This window comes from Littorina saxatilis, linkage group LG3, assembly GCF_037325665.1.
Source record: "Littorina saxatilis isolate snail1 linkage group LG3, US_GU_Lsax_2.0, whole genome shotgun sequence".
Classification (NCBI taxonomy): domain Eukaryota; kingdom Metazoa; phylum Mollusca; class Gastropoda; order Littorinimorpha; family Littorinidae; genus Littorina; species Littorina saxatilis.
In genome coordinates, this window is record NC_090247.1 from 53,821,416 (window position 1) to 53,843,583 (window position 22,168).

General features: G+C 43.3%; 1 protein-coding gene across 1 annotated transcript; it reads left to right on the top strand.

The window, feature by feature from the left end:
- Nucleotides 1-475: 475 nt before the first annotated feature.
- On the top strand, nt 476-21,763 carry LOC138962676 (fibronectin type III domain-containing protein 1-like). Its single transcript, XM_070334594.1, has 3 exons — nt 476-1,276; nt 18,174-18,677; nt 18,932-21,763. The coding sequence occupies exons 2-3, from the start codon at nt 18,495-18,497 to the stop codon at nt 19,916-19,918; spliced, it is 1,170 nt and encodes a 389-aa protein (XP_070190695.1). The 5' UTR covers nt 476-1,276; nt 18,174-18,494; the 3' UTR covers nt 19,919-21,763.
- Nucleotides 21,764-22,168: the final 405 nt, after the last annotated feature.

The window sequence follows — 22,168 nt, forward strand, 5'->3', positions numbered from 1 at the left end:
GGACTGTTGTCTGGGGCAGTTAGCTTGAGCATGAGACACTTTTTTGTGGTTTTTTTGTGGTTTTTTTTGGAGGGGGCGTAATTTTTTAACGGTGAATTGTACCTCATTCTTTATCATTAGTTCTGGACGTGACATTATGTTTGAACTCATGTCCTGGTTATCCATGCTGTGATTCGAAGCACTCTGGGACCAAACCCTGAATTAACATTAACTCACACACACACACACACACACACACACACACACACACACACACACACACACGCACACACATCACTCACACACACACACACACACACACACCACTCACACACGCACGCACACACGCAGACACACACACACACACACACACACACACACACACACACACACACACTACAATGTGTCGCTATCTTTTGAAAAACTGAAGCTGAGCTATTAACAAGGCACATTTCGGATTACGATTGCCAGTTTCTGATGCCAGAGATGTAATATAATGAGACTAATAATGATACAACCCACACACAAACACTGTCGATAATTTCCATTTGTCAAAATCAAATTAAACAAAAATACTGAACCGAAAACTTCAAGAGTATTTTTTTTTAATCAAACAAAAAGAATTTGCATTCTATACAATTCCTAATGTACCCGATCGTTACGTTCCCCGCAACAACAACAAAACATTTTAACCAAACACCAACAACACAAGTCGACCTTTACTAGCAATTACTCCTAAACGTTGATCCACTCTTTATGCGAGAATACATCAAAGTGAAAGTAAAGAGGTGCATAGAAATCAGAGAGCGCAAACCCAGGTGTGTAAATTGGCGACATGCGAGCGGGTGATAAAAGCTATATTAGTTAGCGCGAATAACTAACTGAGAGCCGAATAGTTTATACTTAGCGCGTGATCATACACCTCCACAGCTTCATTTAGCCAAAATCGAGTCCTATGACGTACTAAACAAGCTTTACTTTATCGTACTGTTTATGTCTGGGGACATTGTGTGTATGTTCTGGACATGAAAGTATCCGGTTCTGACTGAGTATGCAATTTCCGCTGAGAGGAAGAGATTTGTTTGGTCAAACCTGCAGGGTTCAATACTGCAACTGTGTTTATGTTCCTCCTGTGATCAAGCACAAAGAACAACCGTTGACGTCGGAATCATATCCACATCGTGCAAACCAGAAAGCACCGAGACGGGGGGAAAAAACAAGGGGAAATGTATTCGAGTAGACTGACGATGGACAACTTCATTACAGATATCAGATCGATCTAGAAAAAGGAACGAAGGTGAGTTAAGATTCTTGTCCACTTTTGTTCTCTTCTAAGTGTTGCTCAATGTGTTGTTTTATACTTGCTGTCTAACTGTCTGTCTGTATGTCTATGTGCATGCGAGCGTGCGTGCGTGCGTGTGTGTGTGTGTGTGTGTGTGTATGTGTGTGTGTGTGTGTACCTTCCTTGTACACGTGGATGTGTGTGCGTGTGCGTTCGTGAGCGCGTGTGTTTAGATATTAACATTTACGATACTTGCGTGCAGTCACCCTGCACGTATACATTCTTATCAAATCTAGCACTAAACCAACGGTAACAAAATCATGCACCAACAAATGGTCACATGCTTATACTTCAGAATAATTATTACACTAAAGCTTTAGCAGTGCAAAACGGTTAGAAGATTGAACCGATTTTTTTCATATGACGCAATTTGATGTATCGGAATTACATTAAGCTTTGTGAGACACTAATAACTAGTGTAGGATTTGCGCCATAGAAGTATTCCTTTAAACAGTATTTTATTCGAAAACAGACACATGATAATATAACAACATCATTAAGAAGGAGCACAACAAGTTTAAAACTTATGGTAAGTGCTCACATAAACATTCCTGAAATTTCATGGCGGATTATGATCAATGCGACACATTTTTTGAAAAAAGAGATGAGACAAACAAAAAACAAAAAAATATATATAAAAAAAATATATAAAAAAAAAAGAATAGAAGTATTCCCATTCCATTGTGTATTATTATTAAGCGTAAAGGCACAGTCCTTCCCTTGTTAATGATTCGGCTCACCATCTCAGAACTAAATAAAGTCGCGTAAGGCGAAATTACTACATTTAGTCAAGCTGTGGAACTCACAGAATGAAACTGAACGCACTGCATTTTTTCACAATGACCGTAGTCCGCCGCTTGTGCAAAACGGAGTTTGTTTGTTCGTTCATGGGCTGAAACTCCCACGGCTTTTACGTGTATGACAGTTTTTACGGCCTGCCATTTAGGCAGCCATACGCCGTTTTCAGAGGAAGCATGCTGGGTATTTTCGTGTTTCTATAACCCACCGAACTCAGTGACATGGATTACAGGATCTTTTTCGTGCGCACTTGGTCTTGTGCTTGCGTGTACACACGGGGGTGTTCGGACACCGAGGAGAGTCTGCACACAAAGTTGACTCTGAGAAATAAATCTCTCGCCGAACGTGGGGACGAACTCACGCTGACAGCGGCCAACTGGATACAAATCCAGCGCGCTACCGACTGAGCTACATCCCCGCCCCTGCAAAACGGAGTGAAACTGACGAGCCTGTTCAGCGCGGTAGTGGTTTCGCTTTGCTGCATAGCAGGCTTTTCTGTACCTTTCTTCGTTTTAACTTTCTGAGCGTGTTTTTAATCCAAACATATCATATCTATATGTTTTTGGAATCAGGAACCGGCAAGGAATAGGATGAAATTGCTTTTAAATCGATTTCGGAAATTTAATTTTGATCATAATTTTTATATTTTTAATTTTCAGAGCTTGTCTTTAATCCAAATATAACATATTTATATGTTTTGGGAATAAGGAAATAATGTAGAATAAGATAAACGTAAATTTGGATCGTTTTATATAAAAATAAATTATTACAATTTTCGGATTTTTAATGACCAAAGTCATTAATTAATTTTTAAGCCACCAAGCTGAAATGCAATACCGAAGTCCGGCCTTCGTCGAAGATTGCTTTACAAAAATGTCAATCAATTTGATTGAAAAATGAAGGTGTGACAGTGCCGCCTCAACTTTTACAAAAAGCCGGATATGACGTCATCAAAAGTATTTATCGAAAAAAAGAAAAAAAGTCCGGGGATATCATTCCCAGGAACTCTCATGTCAAATTTCATAAAGATCGGTCCAGTAGTTTGGTCTGAATCGCTCTACACACACACACGCACAGACATACACACACACATACATACACCATGCACGACCCTCGTCTCGATTCCCCCTCTATGTTAAAACATTTATATGTGATATGTTATTGGAACTATTGATTTATGACCAAACAGACCGGCACGGTTGGCCTAGTGGTAAGGCGTCCGCCCCGTGATCGGGAGGTCGTGGGTTCGAACCCCGGCCGGGTTTAAGACTTTAAAATTAGCAATCTAGTGGCTGCTCCGCCTGGCGTCTGGCATTATGGGGTTAGTGCTAGGACTGGTTGGTCCGGTGTCAGAATAATGTGACTGGGTGAGACATGAAGCCTGTGCTGCGACTTCTGTCTTGTGTGTGGCGCACGTTATATGTCAAAGCAGCACCGCCCTGATATGGCCCTTCGTGGTCGGCTGGGCGTTAAGCAAGCAAACACACAAACAAACAAACAAAATGACCAAACAGAACGTTACAATCACTGTGCTTTGAACACAGAGTGTCTGTCCACATGAAAGACCACTGGGTCGAAGTACAGTGACTGAAACGTTTTGTTTTGTCATAAACAAAAGGTTGCAATAACATACCATTCTTGTTTTTTTTTATTCTGAATTTTGGAATGTTGGCAGTTTATCTGTTTTTGGATTCCATTCAGAACTTGCCAGGCTTTTACATGGGATCAGACCATCCCTCCACTTGTTCACATACTAAAAATCAAACCATAATCAATGCTCCACAAGCCGGACAACAACTTTAATTTCTGCACATCTCCTACCCATCTCTCTTCTTTTTATTCCTCTTCTTCCCCTCCTTCCTTCCTTTTTACTGTCTTTCTTTATAATCATTATGCAACGTTTATTACGTTATTAATAGATTTGGTTTATTGAGACGAATTGTTCAGCGTTACCGCCTTACGGTGTACTGTATACACGTCATGATTGTAACCTTTGTTAAAATAAACTTGTGTTTAAACCAAAAATCAACATCACGTATATTTCCAAGAGGAGGAATTGTCTTACCCCATGCAAAAGCGTGGGCGGATATGAGCTAATCTTCTTCTTCTCGATCGCTCAGACAGGGACTCCACGGAACTTCTGATGAAGTCTGCAGTACAGCGAAGACTCCGCAGGTTGCCCAAGATCTTCTCCTGAACTGGTGTGTCAGCAGACCATATTTCTGCTCGTAGTTTTTGGTGGATTGGACAGTGTTGGAGGAGGTGTTCCACTGTCATGTCTGCGATGCCACAGTGGCATACAGGCGTGTCCCCAATGTGGAATTTTGAGAACATGTGGTGCCTGAGTCTGCAGTGGCCGGTTCTCAGGCGCAATGAGTCGAACTATTTTCACGGGAAAGACTGAGCCTTTAAGCATTTTTACACGGCTAGGACGTTGTAACAAGTTTGACAGGGGAGGCTACCGCTCCTTTCACAGCAGACTCTGCACCCGAGTTGTTGGCCTTTAAGTCAACACCGGTGGATTGTGGAATTCTGTTTGTGATGGGGTCTGGTGGTTTCCGATTGTCTGTATGTTCATGGAAACCTTCGGGTTTGCATAACAGATTTTATAGGGCTAAGAAATTAGCCCTAACATTTTCAATCCTGTTTGATTGCACTTCGCCTCCCGAGGTGATCGTAGTGTTTCGGCACTCGGTTAGGCCTAAACAAAAAAATAGGTGTGGTTACGGTAACTCGACCTGCCCTATTTTTAGGGGCCGACCCTATAACTTTTTATTACATTGTAGAGTGCAGAAAACGCAATGAAAGCAAAATCGCCCGAGTCGCACACATATTTCCCTGTCAAGTAGGTTTAATTTGTACACATTAGAAAAAAAAGTTTTAAAAAAAAAAGTGATTGCCTACCTTCCTACCCTATTTTGTTGTTGCTATGTTACCGTAACCACACCTATTTTTTTTTTTTTTGGGCCTTACACAAGTTTCAGCCAACTCGTCTTAAATGTCACTGACCTCAGGGTCACTGGTCAATACGAAGATTACCACGCGACAGGTCTCAGACGGGCCAAACTGCTTTGCAAATACCAGCAATGAAAACGACAATAAAACCCAGAATCGAAGCGTCCAAGGACTCTCCTTTCAGATGTGTATTGATCCGAACACACACAAAAAAGCGATCGGAACCCACTTTTTAGCACCTCATTCAAAGTGACTGACAACTCCATAAACATGTCTATTCTGTGGACCGCTTTCATTCAGGTATGAAACGATTCCAAAAGAAATACCATCTTTGTCATGCCTTTTTGCTTCACAAAGATCGTCTAGCTTACACGCGTCAGGCATAAAAACGATAAGAAAAGAAAATGATCACGTGAAGCTGAATGTGTTTTCATAACACAAATCGATAGAAAAAAAGGTTGTTCTACTCTTTAAGAGTCGGCCCTTCCCCTTTTCACTAGACCTTGCCAACCAAACTGCGAAAGCACAAGAAAAGCTGAAAAGATCCTTCAGTCGATGAATAGGAATAACAGATTCAATCTTGTCTGTGTTATTTTGGCCTTTTGTACAAAGCAGGCTTCGCTTGTACAGTACTGCCGTGCCTTCTGTACAGACAAAACATCCCGGGTATGTTGTGCAAAGAAGTATAGTTTGAATTGTTTGGTAAATAAATTCTGTTTTAGTAAATGTACCGGTGAAACACCCCCCCCCCCCCCATCCTCCCCCAGGTCTGATCCCACCTGAAACGGGGGACCATTTGGTACCCCAAAATGTGTATGTGCGTTGCGTGCATGCGCGCACGTGTGTGTGTGTGTGTGTGCGTGGGTGCGTGTGTGTGTGAGAGATTGACGCGCGCGCGCGCGTGTGTGTGTGTGTGTGTGTGTGTGTGTGTGTTTGCTCGTGACTCTCTCTTTCCCCTCTCTCCCTATCCCACACTCCCCATCTCTGACTTTCAAAATCACACACACGCACGCACACGCATGCACACACACACAGACACACACACACACAGAGATACACACACACACACACACACACACACACACACACGCTCAAGAAATCAAAACTCTACGTACCCAAATCGATACAAGATACAAGATACAAGATACAAGATATTTATTCACCAATTTTGCAAAAGGATTTCATCTTGGCACGGCACGGTAAAAATAAAATAAAAACCAACCAGACACATATGCAGACACACATCACCATGCATGCATACATACGTACATTACACTGTCATGCACACACAGACACAACTCATACACACACACACACACACACACACACACACACACACACACACACACACACACAATTATTTACATTCTCACACATAACCAGCCACATATCTACATCACAAATTCACATCGTCGCCTTGTAAAGGTAAAAACCATATCAGTTTAAAAGGGGTGCCAGTAATATCAATACAACATTAGTGAATACTAGAACAATACCTAAAATTTATAATCCATTTAAAAGTAAGTAGTACACGTAATTATTATCATTTAGTCAGATCATCACATACAATTATATATTCATGATCTAGCCAGTTAGACAGTTTAAAACAACAGTATTAACAGACTATCACAGATCTACTCAAGCACCTGAACCTAGAGTCGCATTGCACAAAACTACTACCATCACAGAACTACTCCAGCACCTAAAAAATAAGGACCATTCCACGTTGCACATATTCCCACTATCACAAGTTATGAGAACAGTAATGGAATGCAGTGAAAGGACTAAGTAACAAAAGAACCCCCCCCCCCCCCCCCAATCCTATAACTACAGTATATTACAACGTCTTCACTACAGGTGTTGTCAGTACAGCATGGGGGATGAAGCTAGAGCGAAAGCGACTAGTTCTGGCTTTCAAAGCTCTGTAGTGCCTACCAGATGGAAGAGGCTCGAAGAAGTGGTTTGCCGGGTGGGAGGGGTCGCGAACAATCTTTCCTGCTTTTCGACCTGAGCGCAACTCAAAGATAGAGGCAACGGAGGGGAAGTCACAGCCCGCGATTTTGGAGGCTGTCCGCACAATGCTCTCCAGTAGCCGTTTCTCTTTCTCAGTGGTGCAAGTGGTGCCGGGGTGTAAGTAATCCTTACAAAATCATGGGGGCACTTGCACAAAAGCACACAATTATGTTTACAACGGAAGTTAGCTGGTGTTTTTTCGGAGATGAGGCATAATGTGGGTATCGTCGAATGACATGAGCAGAGTTCACGGTTGACCACAAGTATTTTTGTGTTTTTATGTGCTTGGACGAGACACCGTCAGTTGAAGGTTTTACACTATTTTTAACTTTAATTATAAAATTCCATCAATAGAGAAAATTGCAAATAACCAAAATAAAACAAGAACATGTGTCAATTTATACTTTGTTACGAGGGTGAATTTTGCGCATTTTTGTTCAGAAAGATTCTTACCGTTTTGTTTCTAATTACATGCACCCTTGTCACCTCAAACATTTGAGAAAGGCTTTTAAAGTAGGGTAATTTTTGCGTCGAAAAAACAATTGAATGAGAATCTAGAGGCGGGCCTCTTTCCCTCCTTGGATAGCTACATTCCTCATTGCACTATCCCCCTCACAGGGGGGAGCTAGGGGATAAGCTAAGAAGGGGTGGGAAAGGGGGTTCAACGCCCCTGTTGTTATTCCCTCCCCTTGCCCCCCCATCCCCCCCTCCCCCGAGGTATTAGTAGAGGGATTCTTAGGGGAGGGAGTAGGGAGAGGGGGGGCTTAGGGGAGGGAGTAGGGAGAGGGGAGGCTTAGGGGAGGGAGTAGGGAGAGGGGGGCTTAGGGGAGGGAGTAGGGAAAGGTGGGGCTTAGGGTATGGAGAGGGGGCTTAGGAGAGGGGGCTTAGGGGAGGGGGTAGGGAAAGGTGGGGCCTAGGGGAGGGAGTAGGGAGAGGAGGCCTATGGGAGGGGGTAGGGAAAGGTGGGGCTTAGGGGAGGGAGTAGTGAGAGGGGGGCTTATGGGAGGGGGTAGGGAAAGGTGGGGCTGAGAGGGGGGCTTATGGGAGGGGGCTTATGGGAGGGGGCTTTTTTTTTTTTTTTTTTAGATCTTCATACCGTACCATGGTCGTTACTGAACAATCCGTATTATAATATGATTGAGACTGAATGACTTACAATGTCATGCGTGAACTAAACGTATTTCAGCATTCATGCACTTGTTTCTACGTGTTTTAATTATGTACATAACTAATTCCAACAAGTGATTTATCTGATTCGACCCGAAACAGACTTTCATTCCAAATCCATTCAGGCTGTACACCATGAATGGAGCATATCCTGTGTCCCAAAACATTCAGGCTGTACACCATGAATGGAGCATATCCTGTGTCCCAAAACATTCAGGCTGTACACCATGAATGGAGCATATCCTGTGTCCCAAAACATTCAGGCTGTACACCATGAATGGAGCATATCCTGTGTCCCAAAACATTCAGGCTGTACACCATGAATGGAGCATATCCTGTGTCCCAAAACATTCAGGCTGTACACCATGAATGGAGCATATCCTGTGTCCCAAAACATTCAGGCTGTACACCATGAATGGAGCATGTCCTGTGTCCCAAAACATTCAGGCTGTACACCATGAATGGAGCATGTCCTGTGTCCCAAAACATTCAAGATAAATGTACAAGGAAGGACAAGAACCAACACACACACAACTAGCGCTCATAAAATAAATCCCGAGGCTATCTGCCTGGTGACACCTTTATTGCGTCATCGGCTGGTGCCAGTGTTTGACTTGGGGGTTGGACACTTGCACAGCAGATAATAAATCCTGTCCCCAGTTTATGATGTCTGGCCCGCAGTGGCAAGCACTTAAAGATGCATCCCTTCTCGTTTAAAGTGATTATGTTCACCAACACGGGTATGTTCAGGCTTGTGTAAACACGGGGTAAGCGCATCCTTCGACTTGGACACATACCAAAATTCAGAGTGCTACCTGTACAGCGTGGCATTTTTTTCCTGTGTTGTTTTTGACGATTCAATGTTGTAGGTGACACCTCTGTCAATCTGCTTAATTAATTCAGACCCACAAAATCTGTAAAAAGTCCAGAGCCGTCATTATTTCGACGTCCAGGATTGGCTTTGGGATACCATGAATTGAATCTTTCAGAACTGTAACTTCAAAGTCCAAACTTACACGGAAAGGTAAATCATCGACCTACAAAACAAGTGCGTGGAAACATGATAATCCTCTCGGCAACTTGTCCAATTATTTTTTTTTCTCAAACTACCACGCCTACAAAGATTGCAATTCTTATGCTCGCCTGCACCCCCCTGGGTCACGGCAAGCTCACGTCACGAAACTCGACGGCATCGACCGCTGAACTTAATTTACTGGATTAATCCCATCAATCATTGAGCGCGATCGATAAACAAAAGAAATCTTAATAATCGCTTTATCGATGGCCGATCCCGCCTCCCTCTCGTGGCTTGATTAATCTACCTTTACTTTTTTATTTTTGTAATATGTATGTCCGTGTATATATGTGATTAGAGTAGTCCCTCTCTGGGCGAGGGCTGGTTGAAAAAAAATCTCGTTTATATTGATTATGCCACAACCCTCGTAAAATAAAATGTGATTTGATTTGATACCTTGCAGTCTTTCCTTAACGCTACTGTTCTACCTCGCGTAGAATAAATTATGGGGCGGAAAACGTATCTCAGTCGGTAGCAGGCCGGCCTTAAAACCAGTTCGTTGCTTTCGGCGTTGGTTCGAACCCGGGTCTCGACAAAGAACTTATTTCAAAGGGTCAACTTTGTGCAGACTCTTCCACTGTATCATGTGTCCGAACTCCCGCATTTGCAGTCATGCGCACGATAAAGATCCCAAGCTCGCAGTGAAAGTCTCAAGGCTTAGAAAACACGAATACACGCATGCAGGGGAAACAAAATTGGCAAGAGATTTCAGCCCAATATTCCTTGAGGGAATTCCTCAAGGAGAATACAATATATCAAAAAAATCTTATCATAGATCTGTTCAGGTTTTTAAATCGCATAAGAGTTCACTTGGATACACACCAAAAATCAACAATGTGGTAGCATTCTGTGCGGAGTTGGACTTTTTTCTGAGTCAATTTAGCAGACCAACATGGCGACACCTATATATATATAATATTTTCAACAAGAAATACCAACTCTGCAAAGGAAACAACCAGAATGTTGATTTTTGGGATATGACCAAGTGGAAAGATGGTCTCACCCCGTGTGAAAGCTTGAAGAGATCGGTGGTCGTGAAAATGATAGTTGACACGAGAAAGAATGTACATGTACCTTTAAGCTCTGAACGGGCAATGTGTGATCGATACATCTTGAGCCCTATTGCTAGGGGCACTCAAGTCTACGTCGATGACTGGCATCAAAGGTATGGAGTAACGGTGTGACAGGAAACCAGCAACAACACCAACAACTGAAGTAAGGCCTAAAAAAAATAGGGGTGGTTACGGTAACCCGACCTACCCTATTTTTAGGGGCCGACCCTATAATTTTTTATCACATTTGTCCAAAAAAAACCCAAAAAAACCAACAAGAAAACGAGTGCAGAAAACGCAATGAAAGCGAAAGCGCCCGAGTCGCACACTTATTTCCCTGTCAGGTAGGTTTAATTTGTACACATTAGAAAAAAAAGTTTTAAAAAAAAAGTGATTGCCTACCTTCCTACCCTATTTGTTTTGGCTATGTTACCGTACCCACACCTATTTTTTATTTATTTTTTTTTGCCTAAACAACATTATGACCCTTTCCTTCTTTTTGCCAAGAAAAGTTGCCCAAATTGATGCCGAATAACCAACCAGCCATGAAAGAACGTATTGAGGAACTGATCAACCAACCAACAAAAACAACAAAAACAAATTTGTTAAAAAAAAAAAAGAGAAAAAAAGAAGGAAACAACAGAACACAAAGAAAACTACAACAAAACCGTCGGATGAAAAATACCACTGTCTTTAAATTACAGGCCGCCGAATTATGCGAAAACGAACTTCACCAAAAATTGTCGAACCATTTTTTTGTTTCTGATAAAGAAGTCATGAGCGCGTTTTTTGATTAAACTATTTTTTCTCATCTCTGATGGTTTTTGTATGAAAGATCTTTTCCTTTTATCAATGAAGGCGTCGTTATATACCTCAGGTCACGACGGAAACCTGAATGTCTAGCAGAGAAAGCAGCAGGAACGGCAAAAGAATCGGCAAAGAAACAACTTTCGCATGATTATTAGTGAAAAGCCTCGTTTACTACCAATCCAGTACATGTTGTTTTGCGTATGTTTGATGTTATGTTAAATCATCTGCGCACAAAAACAAATGTGGCATCATTATTGGTGAATAGGCGTTTTTAAAGGCAATAAATTAAATCACCAAAAGAATAGATGCCTTCACCAAAAGAATTGCTTAGTTAGCAAAAGATATTCCAACAAAACATCGGATGTTTCCACCCACAAAATAGATGCTTCTAGCAAAAAAACGATTGATTCTACCAAAAACAGAAATGAGACTTGCAACAGAATTCTCAACAAAAAACCGAATTATTTCAACAACAAAATAGCTACTGTCAGCAAAAAATATAAAGTTTAGTGTACTTTCAGAGACAAAATAGTGTCACTCCATATCAACATAATCATAATTGTACGTCCAAAGAAAGTTAAATGAAAATGATAAAATCAGTGTACAGAGCAGTCAAGATCAGTGTGTTCACTGCCTGATAAGCGCTGGTCTCGACAGCTTTGGGCGCCCGCGCTTTCGCTTCTGGCCGATTGGGATGGTCTTGGCCTGGGCAGGGGGGTTGGTCACCTCCAGACGAATCTCAATGCCCATGGAATGATGACACACGTAGCACTTGAGGAACTCCGGACAGTTGCAGAAAAACTGATTGTTTTCGTTGATCGTAATCTTCCACTCCGACATGTGGCATACTCCTCGAAGTCAGCCCAGGACGATGATTCAACCTTTTCTTCGGTCTCTCGGATGGCAGTCTTGAGCTCCTTTTTCAGGGTTGAAGATCCCACGAAGATCGTGTTCCCAGTCTTCAGCGACTCAGCTGGTGACGTTGCCCACTGAAACGCTGTTGTCCACATTTTCAGTGTGCGATGTGGTGCTTCGGCAATCTCGGTGTGCTCTGCGGTTGCATTTGGTGCTCGTTCCATAGACCAGTTCTTTACAATGTCATTCTCAACAACTCCGAGAAATCTTGACATTTCCAGCCTCTCTCTCAAAGTGTTTCACTGTGTTGGAGAATGACTATCCATTTTTTTTTAACTATATTTTCTTTTGCCTGAAGTAGTCAATTTTTTGCCTGATTATATTTTCTTTTGCCTGAGTATATTTGCTTTTGCCAGTTTATTTTATTTTTTGTTCAGACAGCAATTCTTTTGGCGGATCAAATTTTGTTTTGGTACTTTAATTCTTTGTCACTCAAGCCATCTTTTCTTTTGGTGAAAGCATCTATTTTTTTGGTAGAACCATCTCTTCTTTTGGTTCATTAAACGGGCGGCCATTTTTAAATAACAATCCCGTGCATGTAATTCTGCGTATGTGTGATGTTATGTTCCGGCAAAAAAGAAACACATTTGACATTATTATTAATTGATAGGCTTTTTATTTTATTTTTTTTTTTACTACCAATCCGGTACATGTTAGTCAGTCTGCGTACATTTGATGCAATGTTATATCATCCCAAACGAGGTAAGTGTTAATCATATCGAAAGTGGAAAAACATACGCTCTGGTTAGTTAGTTAGTTAGCTATTGCTTTTCGGGTCCAGCGGACCATAATAGGCCAAATCAGGACCCCATACGCTCTGGTATCACTTTGGTCGCCGTGTAGGAGAAAACCGGCGTCATTCAGCCAACTGACCCGACGCAGTGCTTTTGAAAACCTTTCACGATACAGTCGACCCTGTCCATAACAATCACTTAGGGGACCGACCATCAGTGGTCGTTAATGTAGAGAGCTGGTTGCTATGGGAATATGACTTATATTGAACAAGAGCTGGTCGGGGTGACACGGGTTGGTCGTTGTGGGCAGGTGGTCGTTATCGAGAGATGGTCGCCAGGTTAGGTTTGACTGTATTATCCCAACGCATCGGCAAGGCTTCCAACAACTTCGCAGCACTGACCCATCATATCAGACATTCCGGACATTTTGAAAAAGATTCCTAAACATTACACACACACACACACACACACACACACACACACACACACACACACACACAGCAAGAGATTGAGTCTCAGTGGGGAGGGTACCGATCTTTTCACTGACCACTCAAATCCTCGCAACACGGCAACGATTGACCCCGAAAATCGACTAAGCTAATATTTTGACTGGTCAGATGGCGGGGATGTAGCTCAGTCGGTAGCGCGCTGGATTTGTATCCAGCCTGGCCGCTGTCAGCGTGAGTTCGTCCCCACGTTCGGCGAGAGATTTATTTCTCAGAGTCAACTTTGTGTGCAGACTCTCCTCGGTGTCCGAACACCCCCGTGTGTACACGCAAGCACAAGACCAAGTGCGCACGAAAAAGATCCTGTAATCCATGTCAGAGTTCGGTGGGTTATAGAAACACGAAAATACCCAGCATGCTTCCTCCGAAAACGGCGTATGGCTGCCTTAATGGCGGGGTAAAAAACGGTCATACACGTACAATTCCACTCGTGCAAAAAACACGAGTGTACGTGGGAGTTTCAGCCCACGAACGCAGACTGAAGAAGAAGAAGAAGACTGGTCAGATACCCCATTCCATTACCCAACTCTCGTTTATCTGATACTTGTCATCATATTCAAAATTCTGTATCATAAAGTCTGTCTGATTGATTTCTCTAATTTGTTCACACTGGTTTAAACACACTCTGCATATACCACAGGCAAAATATTAGCGAAATCTATTTTTGTTTGTCAATCGGTGTCTAATCTCTTGAACTTTGGCAGCGCTGGACATGCAAGTAAAATTATGGTTATATATTGCGCAAGCTATTCAGTTACTGAAATCGGCCACCACTGGTCAAGTGGTCTGCGTTAATCTCAAGTGCAGCAGATATGCGTTAATCCCAGCCGATTTTAAAGTTCCACTGACCAGCAACAGGGCTGTTTCCATTACGTGAAAACTCTCGTAACATCTCGTCGTGTGAAAAAGCTCACCATTTCGGTGTGTGTTTGAATGTCACGCCGTTCCTTCCTTACGAGTGGCCTAATATTAATTGGGCGAAGTCTACTGCGGGATATCTACCGTTTAACGAAACTTGCTGCACGAAACATTGGCACTGAATTTTTGGGCGTAGGGGCTGTAATTAATTAGGTGAAGTCAACTTCGCTAAGTCGACTTGACGAAGCTCCCTGCACGAAGTTTTAATGGCACGGAATTTTCGGTATAAAAACTTCAGTGAAGTCTTCGCGAATTCAAGTTCGGGGTCAATTAAAGACAGCCTTTATAGTGTTGCATTTAATTGAGAGACTCCGCGACTAGAGAGTAATACCTCGAGCGAGCTTCGATTTTCAACCGTCACTACCTCTAGTTTTAAAACTTAAGAAAATGAAAAAATATTCCAACAGTTTTAGCAAATCTAAATCGTTCTGACAACGTGTGTCATTTAGGAAATTGAAAAATCAGACTCAGATCGCTCTGGTTCTCGGTGAACAGTGCCCCTTTAATGTCCGTGTCGCGAGCGGAGTAATAAACTACTCGACGATCTGTCAGCATTCTGTACACTGCCCTGCTTGATTACAGCTCTCTCACCCACTTTCCTTTCACTAGTTCTTCCTGGGTGGATTGCTTCGCACCGAGTTCCTTAATCAGGAGTTGTTTTTGTCTAAGTCGTTATAGTTCATTTTGTGCAAGATTGTTCAAACACCTAAGGAAACGTATCTCGTTTTCAAAAAAATAGAAAGTGATACGTAATGTCGTGGTGCCGTTTTCATACAGGAAGGGAAACATAACTTTTGGTGAGTGTTTTTCTTACTCCGAGGCTATTGACCAAAGCTTTCCGAAAGTTACTTTTATGCACAGAATCTGTTAGAGTGTGAACCAATCTTGACTGAGTTACAATATTTCATGACAATGCTTTACGACAACAATTAAACATGCCCCCCCCCCCCCCCCCCCCCCCCACCCCTATTCCTCCTGCTAGTTTTTATGTTTTATTATTTTGGTTTGCTTTGACTTTGATTTTGATCCAGATAATTCTATAGTGTATTAGTAATGTTATGTCCGACATCATATAATTTTGTGTTATTTTGCAACTGCGTAGGGTACGTAATATAAGCGTTCGCTTGAGTTCGTGTCCCTATTGTTTCTCGTTTTATTATTGTATCATATTTAAATTGAATAAAACCTTGTTTTAACTAATTAAACATTCAAAACCCGCTATGTCTTCAAAGGTACGGTTTTCCCACTCGATGCCATTCATCCAACCAAAACCAAACCATCATTATAACTTTGAAGAGAAGCTTAAAGCTTGTGTGTGTGTGTGTGTGTGTGGTGTGTGCGTGCGTACGTGCGTGCGTGCGTTTGAAACGGTGCCCTTGAAAAGTGCGTGGTAGCAACCACCGACTTTTCTGCGGAAAATAAGATAGTTTGTGCAGGCAAACAAGCGGAACTGATTAATGCTGACCCTTTTTGTCCGACTGAGCAGTCGTTCCTCCTGACTCATTAGCATATACAGCCTTGTGTCAGTATTCACTCATTAGCATTATTTTTGTCAGTATCCACGCATTAGCATTTTATCAGTATTCATTCACTTTTACTGACAGGAACAAGTCAAATACAGCTTCATATTATACAACCGCAAAGACTTCTGCCGAATTTCAGATTAGCTTGTACAGTCGAACCTGTCTAAAACGACCACCCAAGGGACCGACCTAAACTGGGTGGTCGTTATAGTGAGGTGGTCGCTATAGTGAGGTGGTCGTTATAGTGAGGTGGTCGTTATAGTGAGGTGGTCGCTATGGAAAGGCGAATTGATAAGGAAAACCCTCAACGGCCATCTTGTCAGGTGGTCGTAAAGGGCAGATACGACTGTATGAATACATTATACTTTTATCGATATTAATGGGGGCCCGGTAGCTCAGTTGGTAGAGCACTGGACTTGTGATCGAAAGGTCGCAGGTTCGAATTCGGGCCGGGACGGACACGGGTCAACTTTATGTGCAGACCCAGAGACGGAAGCCATGTCCCACCCCCGTGTCATCACAATGGCACGTAAAAGACCTTGGTCATTCTGCCATAAGTGCAGGTGGCTGAATACACCTAAACACGCAGACACCTGGGTAGCGCGACTCCGTTGCTGCTAGCTTTCCACTGGGAGGAAGCGACCCGAATTTCCCAGCGATGGGACAATAAAGTAATGAAAATGAAAATGAAATTCATACACTTTTTCTGACAGGAACTAGATTTCATATAGCTTGATTCAATCGCGAATGCTTGTACCGAATTTCAGAGGCAAGTTTTCCCTAATGTACCTACAGGCTCCACATGCTCGTTTACATGCAATTTGTCAACTGGCGACCTTATATTGATTTTGGCAGGAGACCTTTTACAGGCGCTTGGCGTTTGCAGGTCAGTTTGCTTTGCCAATAGTTTTATTTACTGTCAAAAAAGAACCGGTAGACACGTTTTAGGAACAGAAAGCGCCTTTGCCGTGAAAAACTTTTTTTTTTTTTTAATTCAGAACACAAGCACACACAACATTCGCGAAAGATTAAGTGGACTAAGTCAAGGCACTTAATGTGCGATTCCGTTTTCATTGAATTCGTACCCCAGCGCAAAAGGGCCCAGAGAACAGGCATGCACACACATTATAATGGAGTTTGTAACAACAGGTCAATTCTCGGTTGCCAAAATAAAGCTTTTACAATGGCTATCTAGTGTTGAGCTGCCAAACTGAAGACATGAAAGGATGAAAGTGTTGAAAGGCTAAGCCCGTCCCGTGCAGACGATTTGATTCACTGTCTCAGATCTGTTTGGTCTCAGTTTAACATAGAATAAGAGCATACATTATTATCTTACCAAAAAAAAAGTAATTGGTGTAATTAGTCAGACAACAACAACTACAACAACAACAACAATAACAACAACAACAAAATATGTGAACTTTAAAACAAAAATCATACCAAGCTTAAATAAACTTGGAATTACCGTGAAAGTGTTCGCTATGTCTGTAGGAATACTGCTTCTCTTTTGTGCACCTGTTAAAAATTTCGACTGCGAAAAACTGCCACATGGACACATACACTTCCAAAATTAAAACATCATACCAAGCTAAAGTTAACTTGGACTGAATTAAAGGAAAAGTGTCCACTATGCCTGGAGGCATGCTGCTTCTCTTTCGTGTACCTGTGACAATTTCGACGGCGAAAACACTGCCACATTGACACACACACTTGTGAAATTAAAACATCATACCAAGCTAAAGTAAACTTGGATTTACGGGTCGTGAAAGTGTTCGCTATTGTCTGTGGGCATACTGCTTCTCTCTTTCGTGTACCTGTGGCAATTTCGACGGCGGAAAACTGCCACATGGACAAATACACTTGTGAAATTAAATAAAAATTAAAATCATACTTAAGCTAAAGTTAACTTGGACCGAGTTGAAGGGAAAGTGTCCACAATGCCTATAGGAAAACAGCTACTCTTTCGTGTACCTGTGGCAATTTCGGCGGCGAAAAATGGACACATACACTATATATTATACTAATATCTGAGTTATGAAGTTGGTGAGACGTTAGTCCCTGATTATCAGCTGACAGCGGTAAACAAACGCCACAAGCCTTCCCTATGTATTTACAGTGTATACTCACACATATCAGTCGGCGTGAACATACGGGTGGGTAACACGACTTCGTGTAAGAACTGACAACTGGACTACCATTCGTGTCTTCGTCAACTGTGTCAGACTTTAAATTGGTCAGAATTATTTTGAGACAGACAGAGAGATTGAGACAAAGACAAAGACCGTGACTGACAGACAGACACAGCACTGCTGTGAAATTTGGTAATTTTCTTACGTGAATATGAATGCTAGCAAGTATAGCTGTATTTTTTTCATTTTGCTTTCAGATCTGACAACAGCTACGTACGTCCCTGAGATGCATTGGCGCGCATACGACTACATGTGGGTCCATATCACTTCGCCTGGAGTAAGACTGAGTTCACAACTTCATTGTGTCTGAGAATTTACCATGTGAACATAATGACAGATCACCATCACATCACCTGTGATTGTGAAGGATTTCTTCTTCGCAAATTGCTACAAAACCAACAAGTTCAACAACAACAACAACAACAACAACAACAACAACAATGAACTGCAATCAACCGCGTTGCAGAATCCCAATCGAATATTAATTAAAATATATCATCTGTCACGTGATTTCAAGGATGCCGTCACGTGAGCCACCTAGTTACAGCTCTTCGCGAGTGCAACGCGCGTCTCGTCTCAACGCGTTGGAACAGGCGAGACTTCAGCATAAGATGATGCTATTGGAGAAGGGTCGACTCCATCAGGCAAGGCTGACCAATCAGGACATTCGTCTTACCTCTACAGCGTTGGAATATATTCTGGTATTACAATTCTTTTGGTTTTATCATTTAAAAAATTAATAACATTAATGTTGTAAATGCAGGTTTACTTACGAAAGTAAGGCGATGAACGTCCACTAACAATGTCGGATGCAGTTCGAGAATCAATCAGTGCGTGTGTGTGTGTGTGTGTGTGTGTGTGTGTGTGTGTGTGTGTGTGTGTGTGTGTGTGTGTGTGAACCTCATCCCAACAAACACAATTATTCTGTCCTTACAACTCACTCTCCTGTCCACAGAACTCCAGCGGTCACAGCCCTGAGGGCCGAGGACCCAGCGGTCAGCCGGGAGGACAACTGGACCCTGGTCAGGAGGATGAGCCCTGCTTCCTCTACGGCGAGCGCGTCATCAGCAGGAAGGTACGCCGCATGCCTCGCCCCCACTCCGCCATGGACCGATCATCCTTCTGTCGAAACGCTACAGAAGACGACGACACGTCTGCGGCTAAGCAGGCAGGAGAGGAAGACTCTACCAGCGCAAGGGGCCGTCTACCTCCGCGCCCGCAGAGTAGTCCCGCGAAAGGTCGCATGTGGTTGTGGTCGACGTCTGCTGCTGGCGGTGAGGACGAAGGCGGTGGTAGCGAGGGCTCGGACTCTGAGCGAGCCGCGTTGAACCAGCGTGAGTCCAGCCCCAGCAGGCCCTCCACGGGCCGGACCTCGCCGAGCAAGGGGCGGGTCACTCCGCACCAGGCGTGGGAGGACGACACGGACGAGGTGACCAGGAGGCTGCTCAAGGTGCAGAAGCAGCAGCAACAGCACGAAGAGCAGCTCCAGCAGCAGCAGAAAGCGCGTCGCTACATGCAGGACATCGGCAGGATGCGATCCCAGACCTCCAGCAGAGGCTTCAGGAAAAACCCTAGCACCGGCCCTCCCCAGTCCCCGACCTCCACCCCAGCCTCTCCCACCTCCCCGTCCCCGCGAGGGATCCCCCCCTCCCCGCCTATAGAGGACCGCAAGCCGGTGTCCCCTCACCAGAAGCGCGGCAAGTCTGCAGGGGCGCTGAGCAAGAGGGCGGGGTTGACAGAGATCATGAGCCAGGCAAGTGCAACTATGACGGCCGGCGCGTGGCGCGCGCACCTCGCCAGCACGCAGACCATGCCGCGCTCCGCGGAGTCCCAGCAGCAGTTCATCATGGAGGCGCGGCGCAACTCGGAGAAACAGCGGCAGCAGCACGTCATGCACAAGATGGAGACCTTCATGGGCACGATAAACAAGGACAGGAACTGAGCTATAGTCTGCCCTGGTTCTTCATCTGTTCTGAAATAAACGGCATTGTGTCAGTATTGCCTGCCTTGATTCTTAATCTGGATACGGAGAAGCAGCTACAACAGCAGAAGATGGATACTTCCATGGGCAAGCTCAATAAAGGCAGGAACTGACTTTATTACATTCACAGTGAATGCCAGCTTGCCCTAGTTCTGGCATTAACAGCATTGTGTCGGTATAGCCTGCCTTGACTCTTGATCTGGATACGGAGAAGCAGCGACAACAGCAGAAGATGGATACTTTCAAAGACATGCTCAACAAAGACAGAAACTGACTTTCTGTGCGCTGAAGCATCACAAACATGTTCTGGTTCTGGTTCTTGGCTGGATATTTGAGTACTGTTTTGCATTATAACTGAGCTTATAGTACACGGTGAATGCCAGTGATTGTTGGTTTGGATGAACAGCATTTTGAGGAAGAAAGTCGCTTGTTCATTTCAATGATTCTTATTCTCTCTCAAGTGCCAGGAGATTAGTTTAGTAACTTTCGCTCACTCTATGGCATTATGTCGTATGCACTTAAAGCGCTTACTTCTTTTATTTCTCAAACACTGGATGAACAAGCCTAACATTGACAGCTCCTCACTCCGTATGCCGTGAATGCTTTGCTCTCGTTCTTGTTTTAGAGATTGAGAGTTCTGTGTATTGCTTGCGCTTATTCTTTGGTTGGATATAGAGCTGTACTGGCAGCGGCACGTCACGAAGAAGACGGACAAGCTCACCAAAGACAGCAACCAACTTTTGTATGCGTCGAAGAAAATGTTTGTCTGGGTTTTAGTTGGACATCTATATGGTACTGTCTGAGGCAACTCAACCAAGACGAGACAGAAATAATGATGTGGATGCTTGCTTGAACTTGTCCTTGGTTTTGATATGGAGAGTGCTGTGTCAGCATTGCGTGCCTTGGTCATATATGCAGTGAAAGCTTACGTGCCCTGGTTCTTCGTTTAGGACATGACGTGTCTACTGTGTCATAGTGCGTACCCTGATTCTTGTTTGAATGCGGAGAAGCAGCCCCAACAGCACGCCATGCAAAAGGTAAAGACCGTTAAAGCAAGCTCAACAAAGACAAACACTGAACGTTATTACTGAGCGGCGAATACTAGTCTTGCTGTGACTTCTTTCGTAGGTGCTGAGAGCTCCTGTGTATCGCTTGTTCTTATTTCTGATTGAACGGACCAGCAGCAGCAGCACTTCATGGAGGATGAATGCCTCCAAGGGCAAGCTCTACGAAGACACAGCAACTGACTGTATTATATACAGTGACATTCAGAAAAGGGACGACTGGCATCAGTCGTCGTGTTAGTGCTTTGAGAGTAAATCGACCTGCACCGGCAGAGGCCTATCGGTGCCAAATTAAGTAGCTTGTTCCAATTAAGCATTGTACCCTCAAAATCCTTGGAAACAACTTCCGTCCTTCTTTCGGTCGCTGCTTTTCGTATATTGTTTGATCCTATTGCAATGAGTGCCAAGGTGCTGAATGTTTTTTGATTCAGACCTCTATTTCGAGGGATCAAAGAAGAACCAGAGATCTAAATGCGGACAGGAAGACAAACAAATAAACAAATAGACAAATAGTTCCTTCAGTTGGAACCCCCCCCCCTCAAACGAACTTGGTCCGGCCCTGGGCAGAGTGAAACCGAAGATTTCAACTGAATCTCAATCCAAGTCAGTATTCCTGTGACTTTGATGGCATACGGTTACGCCTTTGCGAAGTCATGAACGTGATCTGAGAACCATGTAGTACTGAATAGGAAAACCGCTCTTCTTTTCGACGCGTCTTACAACCAGCAAAATGTAGGCTTAGATATACTTCCTGCAACTTCCTGAGAATTTGAGAAGCAACATCCACAACGTTTTCGATTAGACACGAGACACGCTGTTCAAAAGACGTTCTTCGCCATGTTCGACTATGTTTTCCTGTGACCAAAAAAAGAAAAGAAGAAATGAATAAATAAAATCATAAATAAATAAAGTGTTTGGGACACACATTCAAATGGAACAGCGATCAAATTTGTGGTCGTTAGTGAGCATTTTTTTGACACATGTATAGGCAGTTGGAGTACTAAAAATTTGCTGACTTCCGGCTTGACCTCCGGCTGCGATAGTTGCTATGGTGTATACATGTCAGAATGGTATCTATTTAGCTATTAGAGAAAACAGTGTTGGCAATTAATGTGATTTTTCTTGACTATCGCATCAGCTTAGAGCG

Excerpts from the sequence above, each read along its gene's own strand:
- LOC138962676 (XM_070334594.1), top strand. The coding sequence starts at position 18,495 with ATGCCGTCACGTGAGCCACCTAGTTACAGCTCTTCGCGAGTGCAACGC. Across the intron at positions 18,678-18,931 it reads CAGCGTTGGAATATATTCTG|AACTCCAGCGGTCACAGCCC; the intron begins GTATTACAATTC and ends TCCTGTCCACAG.